This window comes from Micropterus salmoides, unplaced genomic scaffold (genome assembly GCF_014851395.1).
Source record: "Micropterus salmoides isolate LMB-PRFRI ecotype aquatic unplaced genomic scaffold, ASM1485139v1 Ms_hic_scaffold_6, whole genome shotgun sequence".
In the NCBI taxonomy this organism is placed as follows: Eukaryota; Metazoa; Chordata; class Actinopteri; order Centrarchiformes; family Centrarchidae; genus Micropterus; species Micropterus salmoides.
Genome location: NW_024044348.1, coordinates 33,811,310 through 33,832,295, shown reverse-complemented (window position 1 = coordinate 33,832,295; position 20,986 = coordinate 33,811,310). Strand labels below are relative to the sequence as shown.

The 20,986-nt window shown below is 39.5% G+C and overlaps 1 protein-coding gene across 4 annotated transcripts in view; it reads left to right on the top strand.

Annotated features, from left to right (window-relative positions):
• The window catches only part of LOC119890255 (multiple C2 and transmembrane domain-containing protein 2-like), a 37,722-nt gene that overhangs the window by 12,613 nt on the left and 4,123 nt on the right, over positions 1 to 20,986 (top strand). For 3 of the 4 annotated variants that reach the window (XM_038701426.1, XM_038701428.1, XM_038701427.1), the window contains exons 3-19: positions 1,634 to 1,681; positions 2,699 to 2,816; positions 5,089 to 5,231; positions 5,803 to 5,879; positions 7,227 to 7,341; positions 7,498 to 7,530; positions 9,255 to 9,425; positions 10,588 to 10,718; positions 11,248 to 11,434; positions 12,786 to 12,879; positions 12,994 to 13,096; positions 13,273 to 13,375; positions 13,565 to 13,666; positions 13,765 to 13,839; positions 14,762 to 14,881; positions 18,056 to 18,169; positions 20,408 to 20,449. In XM_038701426.1, the coding sequence (XP_038557354.1) occupies positions 1,634 to 1,681; positions 2,699 to 2,816; positions 5,089 to 5,231; positions 5,803 to 5,879; positions 7,227 to 7,341; positions 7,498 to 7,530; positions 9,255 to 9,425; positions 10,588 to 10,718; positions 11,248 to 11,434; positions 12,786 to 12,879; positions 12,994 to 13,096; positions 13,273 to 13,375; positions 13,565 to 13,666; positions 13,765 to 13,839; positions 14,762 to 14,881; positions 18,056 to 18,169; positions 20,408 to 20,449 (1,776 nt within the window). The remainder of the gene's footprint in view (positions 1 to 1,633; positions 1,682 to 2,698; positions 2,817 to 5,088; positions 5,232 to 5,802; positions 5,880 to 7,226; positions 7,342 to 7,497; positions 7,531 to 9,254; positions 9,426 to 10,587; positions 10,719 to 11,247; positions 11,435 to 12,785; positions 12,880 to 12,993; positions 13,097 to 13,272; positions 13,376 to 13,564; positions 13,667 to 13,764; positions 13,840 to 14,761; positions 14,882 to 18,055; positions 18,170 to 20,407; positions 20,450 to 20,986) is intronic. The other variant, XM_038701429.1, reaches the window with a different exon arrangement.

Sequence of the window (20,986 nt, the reverse complement as noted above, 5' to 3'; positions counted from 1 at the left end):
ACCAGATGGACCAGGTTTTAGGGAAATATCAATTTCAATTTTCAGTTTGCTTTATTGACATGAATGTCAAAAGAACAATATTGCCAAAGCTACAAAAGAACAATTCAATTCATAATGTGTGTGTGGGCGCCATAGAACAGTCGTATATAGAAGTAATTTTGTGTTTAGGATCAATAAATAATAAAATAATCAGCATCAAAGAAAAAAAGCAATCAAGTATAAAATGTGAAATACATGAGGTTAGAAAGTGCAGCTCTGTCTCTACCTGTCCCCTGTCTCACTGGGAGCAGAGTCTCTCCTCTTGTGGTAGCCACCTCTGTCTGTGGCAACCCTTTTCTACGCCCAGGCCGTGTTCACTCAATCTGTATGTTGTCAGAACTTTTCTCAGTTTAGGGCATTTTATTGTGCTCAGGTAATTTGCCAGTGTGAATTCTCTTTTTTGGTCATAACATTGTAAATAATAATAATAATATCTCAGCAACAGACATTGATGCCCCCCTCAGAATGAAATGTAATTACTTTGATGATCAGTTAACTTTTCATCTTTCATCATGTGAAACTTTTCATCCATTTTTTGTCAATACTTTGGTTTATGACCAAATACCTTTAAAATTCCCATCAGCCTTAGCTGTCCTTTCTGTTTCATGCAATTTTGCATATGTTAACATGCTAACATGCCAAACTAAGATGGTGAATATGGTGAACATTATACCTGTTAAACATCAGCATGTTATCACTGTGATTGTGAACATGTTAGCATGCTGATGTTAGCATTACTCTAGCTTAGCGACTCTTGAGACTTTTTAGTCTTGTCAAAATTTATTTTAAGACGGTCATTATTTTAGTTAAGACAGTACTTACAGGGTGTGTATTCCATAACTTACGTTGTCTTTCACAATTTACTACAGTCAGTGCTGTTACAGTATAGGAATACTGGAGGAAAGCAAGTCAAATATAATTGACTTGACTTTGCTTACTTTACACAATAGACTTATAGAGTACACAGTGTGAAGAAAAAACATTTTTTCCGGGGCCCAAGAGCTAGTTGATCCGGCCTCAGTCTTTGAAGTCTGTGCACTGGATTGAAGTCTTTGGCTACAACAGGAAAATCCCTATCCTTGCCTTAATTCCTGAAATGCTGTCTTTTTGCAGATGGAGGCTATTAAACAGATGCACTTTCTCCTGGTTATGTGACCAGTACATAGTAGGACATTAGGTCCCTATAACAAATAGTGAATAATATATTGGATATGCATATTATATATATATATATTTATATATTACTTATATTAAATATTCAGCACTACTTTTTCAAAAACAAAATGAAAATGTTCAGTTCCTCATGGTTTAAGGTCTACAGGGAGGTAAAGGCTCAGCCTTTTAGTTACTATGAACTGAACAACAAGGCAGACTATCATTCTTTCATTTAATGCTGTTCAGTCCCCAGGATACAGGAATTTTTAATAAATGCACAGAGGATTTGTGCTGGTGGTAGAAATGCCAAAGAGAGATCAGCTCCTGAGCCTTTCAACTGATCAGCTCTCAAACTTCCCTCTTTTTATTATGTGGGACTTTCCTCTTCAGTAGATGAAAGCATAGATTTTTTAAATGTTTATTATCTTTGTCTCTGCAGTATGATAATCATGAAGATCACACGTTAAAAGACGGGGACTACCAAAATGTAAGTGTTGTTATCCACTTTGTTCTTGAACTGATGTCATTTTAACACTATTTACTATGATGTATACTAATACTATTATCTCGCTAATAATATCATCATGCTCAAAATGTGAGTGTAGGTGGTTTTATCCTGTGGTTAAAATGACTCTACTCTGTTTTGGACTGTTTCTGTCTAGCAGCTGTGTCATAGTTTAACTGCAGATTATTGTGTTGTGTTCAGGACATGATGGGACAGTAGGCGGTGTGTGTTTCAGCATTTAGTGTGTGTCCTCCTCGCTTTTGTGGCCGTTCAGGGTTGGGAGGCTGAGCTGGGTGACTCCAGGCGACCAGGGTTTATTCTCTGAAAGATGCTCAGTTTGGTGGAGAGGCTTAAGAGTGATTAAAAAATCCATTGCATGGACATGAAGCATAGACATCATACAACTCCATAAAGCTTTCCAGAAAGTGAGCTTTTTTATTTTGTATCAAAAACAGTATCAAAAACATGGTCTAAATAGCAGAACTAAAAACATACAAAGGTAGGAGTAAAATATATTTCACAACTATGGAGTTTCAGCATGTATGATTTTGAAACGATTAAGTGGAAGTAGAAGAGATTTAGCCATGTGTTATGAAGTTGTGAAAAAAGCCCAAAATTGACATTATTGTTATTCTAAAAAGAATAATAAACATGCACAAAATGCAAACTGGCCCCATGTGCTTCAACCCCTAACGTCAGCTTATTGTGACTTTACAAAGAGAAGAGAAGAACGTAATGACGAATGATGACTGTATGACGGATTCTAATCAAATCAAAACTTTAACATATCAAATTAGAGAATTTGGAAATTCAACAGGTTGGTGCAGCACACTGAAATGTGTCTGTTGCACCAGCTATCAAAAGCTGTCACATGCCAAAAGCCAGCATCAGATGCCAGGCCAGATTTGTAATCTTGCATTTTTGGATCAGATAGTTTCAAAAAACACAAAACAATCTCATCAACATTTTGGTGTGTGTGTGTGTGTGTGTGTTATCCAGTGTGAGATGGCCAGCGAGACCCTCAGTGTGTCGGAGAACATCAGGGATCCTACCAGGTCCTTCCTGCTCACCATCAACCTGAAGGGAGGACGCAACCTGGTCATCAGGGACCGCTGCGGTAAGAAACTCATCTTACCTCTGCTACTGCACATACACATACTGTATGGTAAGACATTTCAACAGGGAAGTGCCAAAAAGGGACACAGCTCATTTTACATATGAACAATATAATGTTTAGAGCAGATCGTACTCTTTGTGTTCATGTACTGTCGTGCATGCAGAGGGTGGTTGTGGCTGTACTGTAGCTCAGAGCGTAAGATTCTGAAAAACCTGAAACATGTTAGGAGTCTGATATTATGCAAACAACACTAAATCAACTGGATCTTCAGCCACCATGAAGTAAAATGATACCTTAATTGTCAGAATAAGGTAACTGGATAGATGCCAAAGCAAATAATGCTTTAGCACGTTAGGAAACAGAAGGAAATGAGAGTGTAGTGGTAGAGTTATATTCACTTTCCTACTTTGCTTTACACTCCTAAACCTGAAAATCAGTGTTTGGTGAGCACGTCATCACTTTAACTTCCCAGTTTTTTCTGTCCATGTGATTTCTCCACCTAGAGATTTCATGAGCTCTACAGCTAGTGATACATTGGCTATGTCCAGTGTTGCATTCCTGCCGTGTTATATAATCTGACAACTGCAGTAAACGCTGCGTCCTCCGTAGTAGTTTTCTTTCACAATAATTGTATATACCGTGTGTATTAATTCTCACACATGGTTTTTACAGTTTGGCATTTATGTCATAATTTCTGACATACATGTGCATTTCGGGCCGCAGTGAGGAAGCACTACTACTGTTATTCATTTATTCTTTCTGTTGTGTTCTCAATCACATGTTGCAACCGGCGCTTACTGTGTCCTGTATCACGCTTGCACTGGCCACAGTGTTTGTGTTTAGCCTTGGCTCGATAATGATGTTTGTTTACAGACTATGTTATTGACTCCAGGGACGCCTTGGACAGCTGAATGTCAGGTTAGCGGTGAAGGTCCTGTAACAGCCGGGGCTGGATTCCACATAGCATATTAGAACGTGTCTAAGCCACACCCAACATTCTTTGCTCCAGGCCTTTCACACTAGGCACGCATTTGGATTAAATTTTCTCTTTGGTCTGGCTTTGTGTTTACACAATCAGGCTCTGGGTAAAGTTAAAGGGTAACGTTGGTATTTTTCACCCTATTTCCCATGTTGTTGTGTCAGTGTGAATAATTGGGACAACATTTTTGTGAAACAGGGCTGCCCTGTCAAAGTATGTGCACTAACGTGCTTGTCTTTGCCACTGACAGGCTCAAATTGTCATTATAAGTGTCTCTCAACATTATGGATTCCATTAAGGTCCCTACAGAGATAGACCTTTTTGTTTTACCAGAAACAGTTACTGTATCAAAGACTCCACTGACAAAAACAGTAAAATATGCTGATGATGTAACAGCAAAATCATACAGAACCAGGCATAATCATACAGGACATGGACACAGAGGATAAGCTGATGTCCACAAACTGTGTTGCTGCCCTCAGCTGGTCACAGATTGTACTTCCTTTACCTCAGAGTGAAAATGATCTGGTGGAGCAGCCACAAATATGAGATATAAAAGTAAAAAAGCACTTTTCATGACAGTGTATTACCCCTACCTGTTGTCTTAGCTACATGTGATACAGGAGACACTAGATAACACACACAAACAAAGTTTGCAGCTGCTGTCACTTTTCACAGTGGAAGCTAAAATCTGATTGGCTTTTGATTCAGGAAGTTGTGGTCCTATCGGCTGAGGAGGAAAAAAAACCCACATCCTCCAAACAGACACATGAGAGATGACATCATGAGCAGGTCCTCCCTTTTACTGGAAACCAGCACATTTCCCTATAAATTAAGAAAAAAGGGTAAAAGGCTATTTAGAAACCTAGTTATGGAAATTAGAAGCAGGGTAATTTCATTAGTATTCATTACAGTCAGTCACAATGGCAAGCCATCCCTGCTTTTGAAGCATGGAGTGAAAAGATAAGGAGTGGAGTCTTTAATTCTGTCAAACTATGAATTTCAGAAATTAAACCAATGTCCTTTCACAGCTTGGTTGGGAAGGGATATTTTGTGGCCTATAAATTAAAATCTTTTTTGATTGATCAGTTCATCTTATAAAATCCTTTAACAGCTGCTCTGTTAGTTAATATTTATTCCCCTCCATCAACAGCGATGTGTACTGGTGAGGTGTCGTTTAGCAAGACACCAAACCGCCCTACCAATCTGATCAGCGTAAAGAACACCAGCAGGAAGTAATAGATAATAATCCAAACTGCATTGTTTTTTGTTGTTGGTGTATATCCTTTTTAGGTACCAGTGACCCTTATGTGAAATTCAAATTGGACGGGAAAACGTTCTACAAAAGCAAAGTGGTTTATAAAGACCTTAACCCCACATGGAATGAGACCTTCTCACTACCTGTGAAGGATCTGAACCAGAAACTGTACATCAAGGTAACTTACGTTTTATGATTAGATGCATTATTCTGTGGAAAACGTTCATTATTTTACCATGTTGCCTTTGTATTAGTCAGACATACAGAATGAAGAGCACTGCAGTAAAGTGTCAGAACTTTTTTATAATGCTCAATGTGCTTCACTGGTTGATAAGGTTTTTTGCAATGCACGGTGCTTTTTGGGGGGATTTCCGTGATTGTACCTCAGGTGGTGCGATCCTAGAGCAATGCACGAGGGAGGTCTGATTCGCAGCTGTATGGGATAAGTCAAAACATGAATGAAGTGTTATATTCAACAACTGTTCGTACCGAGAATTTCCCTTCAAGCCAAATGTTTCAACCGCCTACCCCTCAAGCTGAAACCGTCCGACATTTCATCTGTGAATTAAATTAACTATGAAAATGTGTGTTATTATCAAAATCCACAGCTGATGAGTTTGCGCACAACATGATCACAGTAACCAGTAACCATGATCGTGGTGTACATGCAATCAGCCACTCACTGTTGCAATACTTGTCTCTGTGATGGGCTCTGTATCGACAGTCTCTTGGTGTTTGACATGACACAGGTATACGACCGTGATCTGACGACTGATGACTTCATGGGCTCCGCCAGTGTCACCCTCAGTGATCTAGAGATTAATAAGTGAGTGCCTCAGCGATAATGTGGAGTGTGTTGGAAGCAGTTGGGAGTGTGTAGCTTCTGGATTGATGAGACTGATATCAATATTTGAGAGTTAAACAAAATCTAATGACAATATATCAGATATATAGTACATAAACACATAACAAACACATTTGATAAGTATGTTTTTGTTTTTTAAAATCATTTGTGACCATGATATGTAGTGAGTGGAATATATCTTTGGCATTTTGATACTGCAATGTCTTCTTACCTATTGGCCGAGATATAGTATGCTAATAATTATATTTTTGCAATAAGCTATTGTTGGCTAATATATCAGTATATTGATCAAGTATTTACTTTGAGTACAAGTGATGAAAATAGCTTGGAGGAAAGTTTTCTCCTTAACTATGAATAGTGTAGTTCCAGTGTAATTTAAATTTTAGGATGTACTAAAGCAGTGGTTCCCAAACCCTTTTGGTTAGATACCCCTTAACACTAAACTTGACCCTTGTCACAGATTGCATTATGTTGATGTTTAGTGTCCATTTTAGTCAAAGATTGTAATTATTTTATTTTGGTGTTAAGATGTGAAACTATCCATTCTTTCACAAGCAAAAAAGCAAGATTTTTAAAAAAATCATGTCGCAAACCTTGGTATTGAGTTTGTGCTAAACATGAGAATTGTATAAATTGTTAGGGGCTACACTATGACTGGTTTCCCACATTTATTGTCATTTCGATAGTTGATTTTACTTTACCCAACAAATGAACAAACCCACCTTTTCATTTCCTTCCAAAAGTCCAGCTCAATTCTTAACCAGCCCCAACACTCAGGTCCATCTCCTGAATTATCACGTTACTGTAGTACAGATGCAGTTTAATACAACAGCCCTGCAGTCAGTGTTATCTTTGTGAAGCTTATTATCTGCTGTTTTTGTTTTTTTAATTCACCGCTTTGATCATTGTGGTGACTTCTCTATTGCAAGCTGCAGCCTTAAAAATTACCATAGAGTCATATAACACCTCTCTGAAACTTTGTCAACAAAACTTAACACGATGAACCACATAAAGGTAGCATTTATTGCAGGGCTATTGCTATTGCAGGATTGCGTGTGACATACTGAAGCTCAGTTTATATTTAATTATAAAATGATGGTCCTGCTTCCGCAGCCCACATTAGAAACCACATTAGCCACATCTGCACGAGTGCAGCTTTCAGTGTCCAGTAGTGTGATCGATGATTTGTGAAACCACATATTGTTGTGTTTCGGGCCTGTAAACACGGCAGCCTCGATAACACATGACTGCCCATCTCTGATCCAGATCTGTTTAACTTTAATTGAACATGAAATTCCCTTTTTTCAGGGTCAATGAGCTGTCTTTGCCCCTGGACGACCCCAACAGCCTGGAGGAGGACATGGGGGTTGTGCTGGTAGACATGAGTCTGTCACTCAGAGATGGAGACAGCAAAAGAGGCAATGTATGGCAACCTCCCATATATATATATATATGCATGCATGTTATCTGGCAGTGGGGGATACTTGTTGTGCATTGTATTTATAACACATTTTACCGAATGTATTTCCTACTAACCAGTGTTTTTGTGTTTTGCTAACATGCATGCTCCTGCTGGCAGCGGTGGCCCCAAAAACGAAAACGAAGTGTTAGGGTAAGGCATGATGGAGGGAACACACACGTTCACATTCACTTTGGTTAGCATTCTAGAGATTTCTGCCAAATATAAAAGAGATACTTCATTACACCAAGGATAAAAACAAAAGTATACTGGAATATAGAAAAAGAAATGTAGCACTTCCTCTCAGGTATAAAATAATGAATAATGAATGAAGTTATATTCTATCAGGCTCAGAGTATGACCTCCCTCGGTACCATTCAAAGTAGTCAAACTAGTACCATAAGGTACCGTGAAGCCGACCTGGTGTCTCCTGGTTGAACAACATTTTCTGCTGTACTTAAGGTGATCTGAATTATTTGTGTCTCTTTGCACAAGAGGGCAGCAAATCACCACATTCTGTAAAGAAAACAGTGTACTTTAGACCTACTTAATACTGAGTAGAACCACTTCTTCACTCCAAAACAGCCTAAAGTTTTTGAAGTATTCACTAATTTCCATACCGACTTAATGCACAACTCTCTGCTGATATTCTGCATTTTCAGATATACATCTGATTTTCTCTGACATTCTATTTTGAATTGATCCCACATACACTGTCCTGCTGATGCAAATACTTTTGTAGGAAATTACCTTTTAAAGCTTATAAAGGGAGACTGAGTATCTAATACTATAAAGTGTCATTTAACAAAGTCAGCAGAAAAAGTTTATAAGAACAAGAATGTGTTATTTTTTTTCAAAAGTTACATACTGCGGCTTTAAAAAATGTGTAATCCTTTTTTAAAGATTGACATTGCCTGTGGGAAAGCATGGGCGTGGGACAGAGTGCCACAGATGGGGTAGTGAAGTAGAATATTGCCAGCCTTATCCAGTAAATGAGTCTGGTCATGGTGTTCTGACTTCTCACCGATGAGGCGTTTTAACCCACAGAGCAGCTGCTGGATGGATGCACTTTTTTTCTTATCATGCCAGTTTCTGTACACTTTGTCCGTTGTACTCTTTTTATATACAGTCTATGGTTGTACTGCATGAATGTATGAATCTGAGTGTGCCAGCTCTTTCTGAAATGCTTCAACCACCATATCTGGCATCTTTGCTCATTCCTAGGATTAACCCAAAAACGTTTGACCATGTCTGTATGTTTATAGATTGAGTTGCAGCCACATGATTCTGTGTTTGCAAATGGTTTGCATTATTGAGCAGGTATACCTAATAAAGAGGCCAGCAAGTGCATGTTCCCCTGATACTTCAGATGCTTATTGTACTGTGCCAAGTGCAGTCAGTGCTGTTTGTTAATTGAAATGTGATTTTCTGCCTTTGCATGTGGGACAGCATATTCGGACATGATGTCACTGTCAGCTTGATCTGTATTAATTGAATCTGGGTTAAAGTTACCCCCCCACAGTGCTATAGTTATATATGGAAGAGAGACGCTGCTCTGCATTGTAGCTGCTACAGGCTTTGCCTTATCTCTCAGTGAAATGAAGGAACAGTTTCATTCTCTTCACCAGAGAAGAGAGGTAATACTGTCTCATTCAGCTGTCTTCCAAGGGTGCATGTTGTAATGTCGCTTGAAGCATGACTTACTTTCCGGTCTCTGCTTGCTGCAAATACGTCAAATTAATTTGATTTGATTTGATTAAAGTATGCGATATCCAGATGTTGCAATCATGTTTTCTGTTTGTTCTCTGAATCTCTTTTTTTCCTCCTCCTTTCCCTATTTCCCCCTCTCTCTTTTGTTTCGAACCCCTCTCCTGCAGACGGGAGGCTCCTCTCAGAGTGTTTGTCTGTCAGAGACACTGAGGAAAAGTCAGCTGTGGACTTCTGTTGTGTCAGTTACTCTGGTCAAGGGTCAGGAGCTGCCGCTGGACACTCAGGGAGGTCAGCTCTTTGTTCGCTTCAGACTGGGAGAGCAGAGATACAAAAGCAAGGTACTGGATGCTTGGACTAATGCTTTTCATCTCCTCCACTCCCCTCCTCCTCTTGAATTGTCCTTGTTGTTCTTAAACCCCCTCAGTTTTTCATCTCCTCGCACTCCCCTTCCTCTGCTCCTTTTCTCTTCACTTTTCTCTATGTTATTTCACCCTTTTCCCTAATCTCATATTTTTCTTTCCTGTTCTTTTCTTCTCTCTCTTTTACAAGTGTAGAATTGTGCTAATCTGGTAAAATGATTGTGGTGTTTTAAATAAAATATTGGAAATGTTTTGTTGAAACCAGACATTTAGATTTGTGTATTTATTAGATTTACAGTTTGTTTAGCTAGAGATTGACGTTATACATCAGAATGTATTTTATGCAGCAGATCTCTGCATATATACTATTTATTTCATTTAGCATTCACATGTGCCATAATTGATGCTGTGTCCAGAGTAACTTTAAATTAAATACATAAATTAACTTTACAGTAATCTTTTTAAAAGTGCAAATGTTAATGCTCTTATAATCTCTGATGTGATCACAGATAACGTAAAAGGGGTGTGCTGGAAAAAGTAATGGAACACGTTAAAATGGATCTTTTGTTTGTGTGACATGAAATTCCTGGCAGCTGCTGGATGAAGTGTAGCAGGGATGCTCTTTTTCTCGTGTTGCTGGCTCTGCAGCTACTGTCACTGATGATTATCTTGCTATTCTGCAACATCATTCATTACACATCAAAGCTGCATGCTAATGAGCAGCATTGCTCCTTTCCCTTTTCTTTTCTTATATGCCGGTTCAAAGTGACAGTAATTACTTTTTATGCAAAGGGAGTTTCTGATTCAGATTTCTGAAGTTGCTAAATAACAAAACATTCACCCACTAGTCCGTTGGAAAATCATACTCACAAACAAATAAAAACAATCTGGACACACTGAAACTGGCTAATTGTTAAGGTCCATCTAGATAATTACAAACCCGTGATAAAAGTTCATGTTTTCAGACATTTGACTGAAACAAAATTGAATGAAGCATGTAGAAAAAGTTAACAACAATTAAAACATCACTGGAAAATTAGGTTATCAATATTTGATGACTCTGTTATCTGAATTTGAATGGCACATCCATGTGAAGAAGTTCTTTTTTCCGTTTCATGCTCTAACCTCATTTCTGATTCAGAATCACTGTAAAGTGTCCAACCCTCAGTGGAGAGAGAGGTTCACGTTTAACCAGTTCTTGGACAGTCCAAACATCCTCTTGGTGGAGCTCTGGGCCAAGGAAGGACGAAGGACTGAGGAGTGTTTGGGAATGTGAGTCTGCATTCAGAACCTGAGTGTTTGCATGTGTGTGAAGTCACCCAACAAAGCCAGTAGGGGAGCAATTTGCTTTGCCACGGAACGCCTGAAACTTGTGAACTGAAAAAACCTTGATTTTTAGATAGGACATTTCCAGAACAGCTGCCTTGATTTTACACTGGATAATTTGGAATTGAATTTATTTAGTGAGTGGAGTCTTTGTTCAGTCAGGTAAAAAAAAACGATTAATCTTAGTGTCTTAAGTGTTGTTACAGTAATTGTGCAACCTTCATAATGTTGCTATCCAAGCAAATGCCCACTGAACCTTACCATACAACAAAGATCAAAAACGGAGGCTGGCACTGTAAGAAATAAGTGCGCACAGGTATGTTATTTATCTTGTGAACGTGGTTGTGTGTTTACTTGCTTTTATGCCTGTATTTTATGCCTGTGCATGTGTGTGACCACACATGACTGCAACCGTTTATCTGCATGAGCATACAGTTTGTGAAGGCCTGTGTCCTGTGTACATTTGTGTGTACAGGTGTGAAGTCGACCTGTCCAGGGTCCCTTTTAATCAGAGGCAGTTGTACACACAAAAACTGGACCATGGGAGAGGAAGCTTGGTGTTCCTCCTCACGCTGAATACATGCAGCGGCGTCTCCATCTCTGACCTCTGTGCCGCGCCGCTTGACGAAATTCATGAATATCAGAACCAAATAGACAACTATGTGAGTACCTGTTCTGCTGTACATATTCTATCTGTAGTGTATGGTTGCATCACTTCACCACCTACATGTTCTGATTGAAGTCTTAATATATGTGAAACTTTTATTTGATTATCATTAAAATCTTTTGAAATCTAAATTTTGAAATATAAAGCAGGGACTTTGGATCAGTCTAAAGTTTGTTTATTAAGTCAAGTAAAAGACCTTTACAATAGGGCAAGAGTAAAGAGAAATGAATGTATGGTAGTCTCGGTGATTATAAAGTGAACGTTCAATCCAAATTTAGTTAATCTGAAGCTTGAGTTAGTTTAAGGTTATTTATGTCTAATCTGTTCCCATGATTCCTGCCATCGGCTAGGAGGTCATGTAGTGAGAATGACTGTAAGTGTTGCTTTAAGATACAGCTGGGTGGCACGGTTATAGCACCATCCCATTACAATTTGCCTCATGTTTTAGTCTATTAACTAAAAAGCATGCATATTTCACCATCAACCTTTTTTTTTCTAAGCATACATGTTTTTAGATGTTAAATCCTGTTATAGCGTACCTGTCTTGCAACCACTGGTTTCAGGTCATGCCAGACAAGTAAGAAAACAAAACTTGCAGAAACTTGAAATTTAGGATGGGTACTCCATCATGGTGAAGTTGGATTAACTGGATTTAATTGGATTTTAGTTGCGTGGCAGCGCAATGGCAAGCATGGACTGTTTATGTGTTGTTGGTGTGTTTGAGTTCTTGCAGAAAATACTGACAGGTGAGATTTATGAGTCTGCAATTGAAGTGAAAGCTTTCTAATGCAGAATGAAGCAAATTGCCTGAACCCCTCAATGCCTTCATTAAGTACCTGGTCTAAGGATGAAAATGCTCGTTTCTGATTAAAATTTTTGCAAGGAAGAAGATAATGTGCAGTGGCCATTTGATGTCTAGTCAAAGTATCTTTTTAATTTTCCAACAACATGCTTCAATTCCCAGATGTCACAGCTTCCCACAAATGTATTTCAATGCTCTAACAGCATTTATAGTAATTCCTTAAAACTCATTTCATTTGTCACAGCACAGGTATTGTAAATACGAAAATATGAACATGTTTTCTTTATGATTGATTAATATGAAATCTAATAATGGATCGCTTTGTGCCAAGGAAGACATGATTCATTTTTGGGGCAAATATTTTGATCCGTTTAATTTTTTAAAGGATTTCTCAACATTGTGAAATAGTTGGACCATTTCTGCCATTTTTTTCTCACTTGAATGAATAGAAAGTATGGCTCACGAATCTTATGACAGTCTCTCTGAGTGTTTTCTAATGTGAATCCAAACCTTCGTGCTTCCCGTCTGCTTACTGTTTGTACAGAGTTGGAAAAGGTCCCTGAAAAACCTCCGTGATGTTGGTTTCCTTCAAGTCAAAGTTATCAAGGCTGCAGATCTGCTGGCTGCTGATTTAAATGGTACTTCTCACATTCGGACTTAAGCTCTTTCTTTGTTCTGGTGTCAAATTAAAAAGGATCGAGAGAGCCCAGTGTGTGTATGTGTGCGAAAGTGTTTTTTGTTGTCTTCTGCAGGCAAGAGCGATCCCTTCTGTGTGTTGGAACTGGGGAACGACAGACTGCAGACCCACACAATCTACAAGAGCCTCCACCCAGAGTGGAATAAAGTCTTCACATTGTCAGTTTTAGTGTCTTTTTTCCAACCACATTTTCTCAGTAATACTACATGACGTGTGTAGTCTGAATCACATGTATGCTGTATGCATTTTGACAACAAACTGAAAAACTGGGTTATGATGTTATTGAGTGTGCTGGTTTGTGAGAAGCATCTGACCCCCCTGTTTGTCCCTGCAGCCCTGTCAAAGACATTCATGATGTTCTGGTGGTGACCATCTTTGATGAGGATGGAGACAAGGCGCCAGACTTCCTGGGAAAAGTTGCCATTCCCCTGCTCTCGGTACACACTACCTCACTAAGAGTCTGTCATGTAGACAAGAGACTAATCTATTTACACTCTGTGTCTAAATGAAAGTGAAGAGGGCGATAACACTCCAGTGGCTTGAAGACTTGCTAAAATGTAATCCAGCATGACTGATGGTCAGGTTCATGCCTGAGATCAGCACCTGATGCCCTTTCTGTCCCACAGATCCGCAGGAGACAACAGATCACCTACCCGCTGAAGAAAGAGGACTTAGGTGGGCTGTCGAAGGGGAGCATCACTCTGGAGCTGGAGGTTATTTTTAACCCCGTAAGTAAAAGTTCAGCCTGTAAAGAGGACATGAGTGCATGGTGGCGATGAAAGACGGGCCTGATTCTCATTGCTTCATTTTCGTTTTTTCTTATCAGATCAGAGCAGGTGTAAGAACCTTCCAACCAAGGGAGAGAAGATTCATAGAGGATAATCAAAAATTTTCCAAAAAGGTTTGACCCAGCTTTGATTAATGTACTCCAGGGTTGGGGAATCATCATTCTGCACTGAGTGAATTTTTTGTTATAAACATTGTCTATTTGATTTTAATTATAGTTGTTTAGTTAATCTTTATCCATCCAGAGCAGCATATGCTTACATACGAGAGGTAGGTTGCAGCCCTAAACTCCATAACTTAACCATGACGAGCAACGGTAAAGAGGGCAAGGGTCAGAGGTCACTGCACTTTTCACAGTATTCCTGTGATGCCTTGATAATTGAAATTTCAGCAGACAAATAGGAGCTAAGAGAAAGAAAGAGAGGGAGAAGGCCAGTTGTACAAATGTTACCATGTTTGTTATGATTTAGATCTGAACTGAATAAGAACTATTTTCACTTCACTTTCACAAAGCAAAGACTTTCCTTTGCCTGAATTAGTTGAATTGAGCTTTAATTGACCCCAACTGTGACTGAGTTCTTGTCCACTGTTCCGCTACATTAGTTTGATATACAGTATGCAAGACAGGGTGCGAGACAGGGTGCCTGACTGTCTGTACTTCCCACAAAGACTCATTGTTGTCAGACAATACATTGCTCAGTAAAGCCAAAATTGGCTTACACACGGAGGACTCGGATCGTAACGTGCAGGTTTCTCTTCTGTTTTAATTTTGAAAGTCTTGGTTGACAAAATCAGGTCATATTACTGAATTTTCTTTTGCCCCCTGACCACAATGGCTCCAAAACAAAACATACCAGCTACTCCCACTAATGCACTAGCTGACTGGACATTTCCTGTTTGGTATAAATAAACGTCCCATAAAAAGAGACATCTTATATAAAATTATACACAATGAAAACAGTTTTTATCTGTATATTAAACATGTGGCAACTACTAAAATATTTATGTGTTTTGCATGTTTATAATCTGTCTTTCAGGTTCTGGCCCGTAACGTGCTGCGTGTTCAGACACTGTACAGGGCTATCATGTCGACTCTGCAGTACATCAAAAGCTGCTTCCAATGGGAGAGCGTTCAGAGGAGCCTGCTAGCCTTCCTGGTGAAGTGCTTTAACTGCTTATCAACACGCTATCTGCATTTCCCTCTGTTTTCCCTCCAAGCTGCGGAAGACGACTGCAGTCTGGCCAGCCCCTACTTGAACTCTCCCAGCGAGAATCTTAATCAATGCGGCATTGGGCTCAGCAGAAACGCAGGCTTGGCCTGGCTCTGTGTTGGAGTGGACGCTTTCAGTGTTGCTTGTCTTGTGGATGCAGAGTAAAGCCTCAGCTGGAACTGGTAGAGTCCCAGTGGAGCCGAGATAGAGTCTATTTTTGTTCTACTTCCCTGACAACTCATTAACCCTCTGTCCAATCTGTGCTCAGTTAGATTTAGACGCCATTATGCAGACAGAAGTCCAATTAAAAGGCTCTTCAGAGATAAGGCGTGTTCTCCATCCTGCCATTGTTGAATACAAGTGCTAAGCAAGTGTGAAGACAGAAACACAGGAGAAGCCTCTCAGCCCCTGTCTTTAAACTGCAGAGTGGAGTGGGTGCTGATCCTTTTGACATTATTCTCTCCCAGATTTTGCTCGATTGAAGTGGCATACAGCAAGTTGTGTATTAACTATGCAGGCAGTCAAGGTCATGGAAAGTTCCTTTTGTTTTTGCAGCTGACGTCCTGTAGATGGCACTAAAGTTTTGCTCTGCATCCTTTCTTGAGACTGGTAAAGAGATACTGTACTCAAGCCAATTGTACAGTTTGTTCAATTTGCTGTGAAAATGGGAGCTGCAGCACAGGGCTGTTATCTGAACAGAAGCCATTCCTTAGCTTTGAGTTGTGCTTTAACTGCTTGCAGTGAAAATATTTAAACCATACATTTTTTTTATGGCAAAAGATTCTTAATAATGTAATTCTGAAGAATACCCCCCCCCATATATGATGTTAAGTATTAGGGATAATACTGTTACATACACACGCACACGCACACAAATCATACAAGCATGAACAAGATCAAAACATACACACACATCCTCCCACTGCATCTCACTGTCAGAAAGACAGTACCATCTGTAGTCATGTTTTCACACTAACGCTTCCTGCCTTTTCAAGCCTCAGTGAGAAGAAATAACTGCCTTCTTAATACCGCCAAATGACAGTAATAATTCAAAGCTCCACTCTACATGACAGGAGCAATTAGTCAGCGCAGTATACTCTAAATGTACAGGTTATCTCAGCTAGAAGTCTCAATCCTGGCACCGTTAGGGCCTTGCTTTACCCATTGAACTAAAAGAGATCCCATACTTTTGCCCCTCATCACTTTACTTTGTAAAAGGTGGTGGGACTTTTTTTTTAATGTAATCTGCAGTATTTATTTTGAAATAGAAAATTGGTGCTGTAAATCATAAAAAAGGTGCAGCCCCTCCCAAACACAGAAACAAAAATAAAAAGAGGCTTGCTTAGAAATAAAGTGATGAAGGAACAAAAAGAGTTCTGAGAAGTACAAAAACATCCCACATGGAAATCAATGTCATCAATCTGCTTCTACCTCCTCCTTTCACTTTATAAAAGAAACAAAAATATAAATTCCCCACTTTCACATCTATATGACATTCTCTCATACGTAGTAACTTTTCTGAACTCTTTCACCTGGTCCTTAAAGGAGGATCCTGAGAATAATTTGCCAGAATACAAACTGTGCACATGTGATGAAACAGTGAATCTTTTTCCAGATTGAATGGATTTGGGGGCCTGTCCACAGTGCATGTACCAGTGTACCCATCATCAGTCATCCATAAATGTCTAGGTCATCTATCAGTCTATACAACCTACTGAAGATCCAGTAGTAACAATGTAAAATTTTAGATTATATGACTGTTGTGCAACTTTTCAAATAATTAGGAAAAAAAGTAATTCATCTAAAAAGATGAATTAATAAGCAGTAAAAAGCTCCATTCCGTGTACTTTGCTGCTACAGCCTTACTTGGTCTGGCATGACTAGTAGCTTATGGTAGCTAATGTTTGCTAATGTTAGCACGCAGACTTTATGACTCTTCTCCATTTGTGCTACTGTTACACTACATTTTAGCATTATCCAGTAATTGTTACTTGTGACCACAGTACCTGCTGATCAGCAAAGGTTACATAGTCTCACTTTAAAACAACGGATGCATTAAGTGATGTCAGTGATTCCTGTGCTCTTGGATTACCGCTGTGCTGCTCAAACCCTTCCCCGAACATTAGTGTGGAAATCCTGCTGCATTCTGAAAATGTGTATCCCTCCAGTTCAGTAGCTCTCCTAACATTAGGTAGCCTTTCATTCCCACCCCCTTCCCCTCTGATCTGGATTGTATTTCCAGAGCCCCTTTTGCTGTTGAAGACTGTGTAATGCCTCTCAAGCTGAAATGGGCTGCAATTATCGCAATCTTTATGGGCTGAGTATACATTTCCACCTAAGCGTGACTTGGCTTTCCCCCCGTCACAGCTATCCCAGTCATTACAAAGTCCTCACTAATAAAACATAACCCTTTCAGTGAGGAATTGGTTTCATCTCCTCTCCCAGGCGCTGTTTTGGCTTGTGATAACACAGACAAGAGCATGCTTGGCTTTTTGCACATTAAAGCTGATGGTGGTGGTGGTGGTGGTGGCTGCCATCTTTTATGTCAGTTGGTGCCTCAGAGGAGAGTGATGTCTTTAACAGATGTTCACTTCTATTTTTATTAGCGTATAAAAACCTGAAAACCCCACGCCTTGTGGCGCGCTGCCATTTTGGCCAATGCTGCCCCTCTGACAGGATTATTTTATAGTTGCATTTGGCGGTGCAATTGAGACATCACAAGCCATATTTCTTTATCCTCTTATCCATTTTACCTTTGGTGGAACATGCATCACAGGTGCCATTATGGGTGTTAATGACATATTCACACACAGGCTCCCTGTGGCTGCAGTGAATCGCACAGCTTTTGGCTTTTCATGCACACAAGATGAGAGAGGCAGAGCAATTAGACTTATGTGGTTAATGTCAATGCATATGCAGTGGGTGGAGGGAGAGTCAGTCCAGCTGAGCAGAGGGGGCGTCCTGTACAGAATAACTGTACGTAGGAACCAGGGTAGCCTTCATCAGCTTGACCAGTGCTTATGTAATCAATAGCAGATTGGATCAACCTTTAGCTAACGGGGATTCAGGAACTATTGAAAATGTCACTAATATCTGACCTCTGTGGCCCTCTGCCTGCAGGTGTTTGTGGTGACAGTGTGGTACTGGGAGTTTTACATGCTGCCCTTCTTCCTGGTCCTGCTCATCTCATGGAAATACCTCCAGATCCGCTCCGGTCGTGTCACTCAGGACCTGGTGAGTCCAGTGCAGCTTCGTCAGCCTTGTCCTCCTTCTTCTCTTTAGCCCAATGAGCCGCTGGCTCGTGTTCACACTCCTTTCTTTATTTTGTAAAATAAAGAACAGCTCCCCCAACCACATTTTGTTCTTGTATATTAAAAGCTGGTTTGTTTCCATAGCAACCAGCTGCACCTAGCTACATAGAACGTAATAATAAAATGACACATAATACATAAGCACAGAAAACTCACTGAATGGACTAATGCAGCATATCATTATAGCCTAGGCTGATTTGCAGTGCTTGTCCCTTACTAACACATTTCTTTTTTTCCGGTCCGCTTCTAGTTATTGTCCTGAATCATGCCTGTTCTTCCCTGTAATTGGTCTGTTGCCCTCTTGTTGCCATTGGTCATATTAGAAAAAGGTTTTAGCACTCTGCTCTGAAAAGGTCACCATTCACGGTGCTTTTTTTTCTACTGTGACCACTCTCAGTTTTACAGAAAAAAAAGGATGTATCTGGCCCGTGCTCGGTGTGGGGTAGCAGCTGTATTTACTGTATACAGTAATGGTAGTTCAACACAGACCATAGGTTATAGCAAATTACATACACAGAACACTGTTCAGACAACAATGCACTTGATTATATTGTGAAATCTGTGAAATCTGTGCTGATTTACAACCATGTAGGGCTGCAATTAAAGGTTATTTCTTTCGATTATATTATCAATTATTTTTTTTAGACAATACATGCCTGAAAGTTGCAAAAGATATTAAATTTACAATGATGATTTGATCAATTATCAAAATAGTTGGCGGTTAATCAACTAAACAACCAGCTGACTCGTTTCAGCTCAACCATCTAACTGAATATGCTGTATAGCCATTACTAGAAAATATTGCACCAATCCATTTAAAATAACAGACAGATCCAGATGTACAATACCCCGTCATGTGACGCTGAAATCATTCTACATGATTAACGGATAAAGGGAGAATACAACTGACACTAATGTGTGAGGATTTACAGAGTAAATATTAATAACCAAATGAATCAGAGTTAAAGTTTCGGGAAACAGTTGTTAGGTATTATTTTATTATTATTATTTAAGTTTATAAATTCAGATAATATGCAAAAAGTAAAAGTTTTGTTTTTCATATGTGTGCTCATGTAGGATCCCAATTAAAAAAAAGGTTTTCAGGGCCTTTCATTTTTTTTTGCTTCTTACATAGTGCAACAACCACAACAAGTTTTCAACCTACCAAATTAAATAGTCAGTAAACAGTTGCCTGTTTACACATCTAGCAGATACTGAGAAACATTATGACGATACCAATCGAACCAGTCCATTCTGTCTCATTTTTTCATTACCTAGCACACTGACCGGGGAATTAAAGGTGGAGCTAGAAACACTACAACTCAACAGAATTGTCAAAGATTTGGCGAAAGATAAGTACTACAGATGAAGAACTACACCAGATATTCAGACTGTTACTGAATGTAACACAAGAGTTAAAAGAGGCTGTGATGGCAGAAAACAGACTGGGAGGCGTCACAAAGTAAATATGGTGACATACACAGTACAATTGTAGGCTATTAGTGTTATTTGCACAGTACAAAATATTTTAATAAAAATACCCTATCAAAAACTCAGTCAGTAGCATCATGTTTCTGCTTTGCATAACTTATGAGACCTAATCAGAGAGCCAAACATGAGCGTCTGCATCATCGTTTCTAAAGTCCTCCATTTTTGCCCGTCTCCGGAATTTGAAAAGGAAAAACGGGTTCGGCAGCATTTTCAAACTTCTCCGTTTTAGCTCTTCGTTTCTGCCGCTTTAGTCTGGATGGGAAGTGCAAACGCAGCAAAAGGTCTCTGTTTTAAAACAAAAACGCAGTAGTGTGGATAGGGTCTATGAGAGCGGAGAGAGTCAACCAAACCCAAACCAAAACAGTGAGCTGAAAGATGGTCTGGTGCTAAATCTCTGTGGGTTCTCTGTTTTCAGTTGCCTTGGCTTGAAAAAAGCATTGCCAACATTGCCTGTCAGTCAGCCGTCCTGCAGTGTGCAGAGAGTTTTTGGAGGCTGACCTCAGGGTCACCGCTGGTCCCTGCACTTTGTCAGCTGACAACCTCATGAGCACACTGGAGTTAATACAGAGTCGCAGTGTCTGAATGAGATTAAGTGTATTATGTAGAAAATCTTGAAATCACTAGACTCTCACCTCTATAATACAGTTATTTTGTTTTGTTTTCTTTCCAGGACAGTGTGGATTTGGGGGATGAGGATGAGGAGGATGAGAAGGTATGTACCTGTGGTGGCTGTTTGCTTTGCAATTCTTTGTTGGCTAAGCATCTGTATTTCTATATGCTGTTGAATAGAAAATAAGTTGACTTTATGTTTACATGTTGACATAGGTATCTGCCTATGATCTACGATTTTACATTGTTAAGCTCTTTATTCAGTACTAATCTTCTGATGCATTTTAATTCCTGCCAACCACCAGTTGTGTGGGGGGGTTTTGGTGTAAATGTAAAAGACATTTGGATTTAATGAAGACCTCACCAACCCGTTTCCACATGTCACAACACATTCATATGTTAATAGAGGGGCGGGGGAAAAGGTTCAGCTGCATTTGGGAAAGTCCTAGAGCTTAATACACCATATAATGCCATCAATATGGAACTAATGACAACACTTAGAAATGCTTTTTCAAAGCTCATTTTGATTGTTTGTGTTGAAGAAATATTTCATTGCCTAAAAGTAAGATGCTTCTGATGCCTGATATATAGTGGTTGTCATACTGGTTCCAGTAGGAACATGATCCTGAAATAGTGGAAG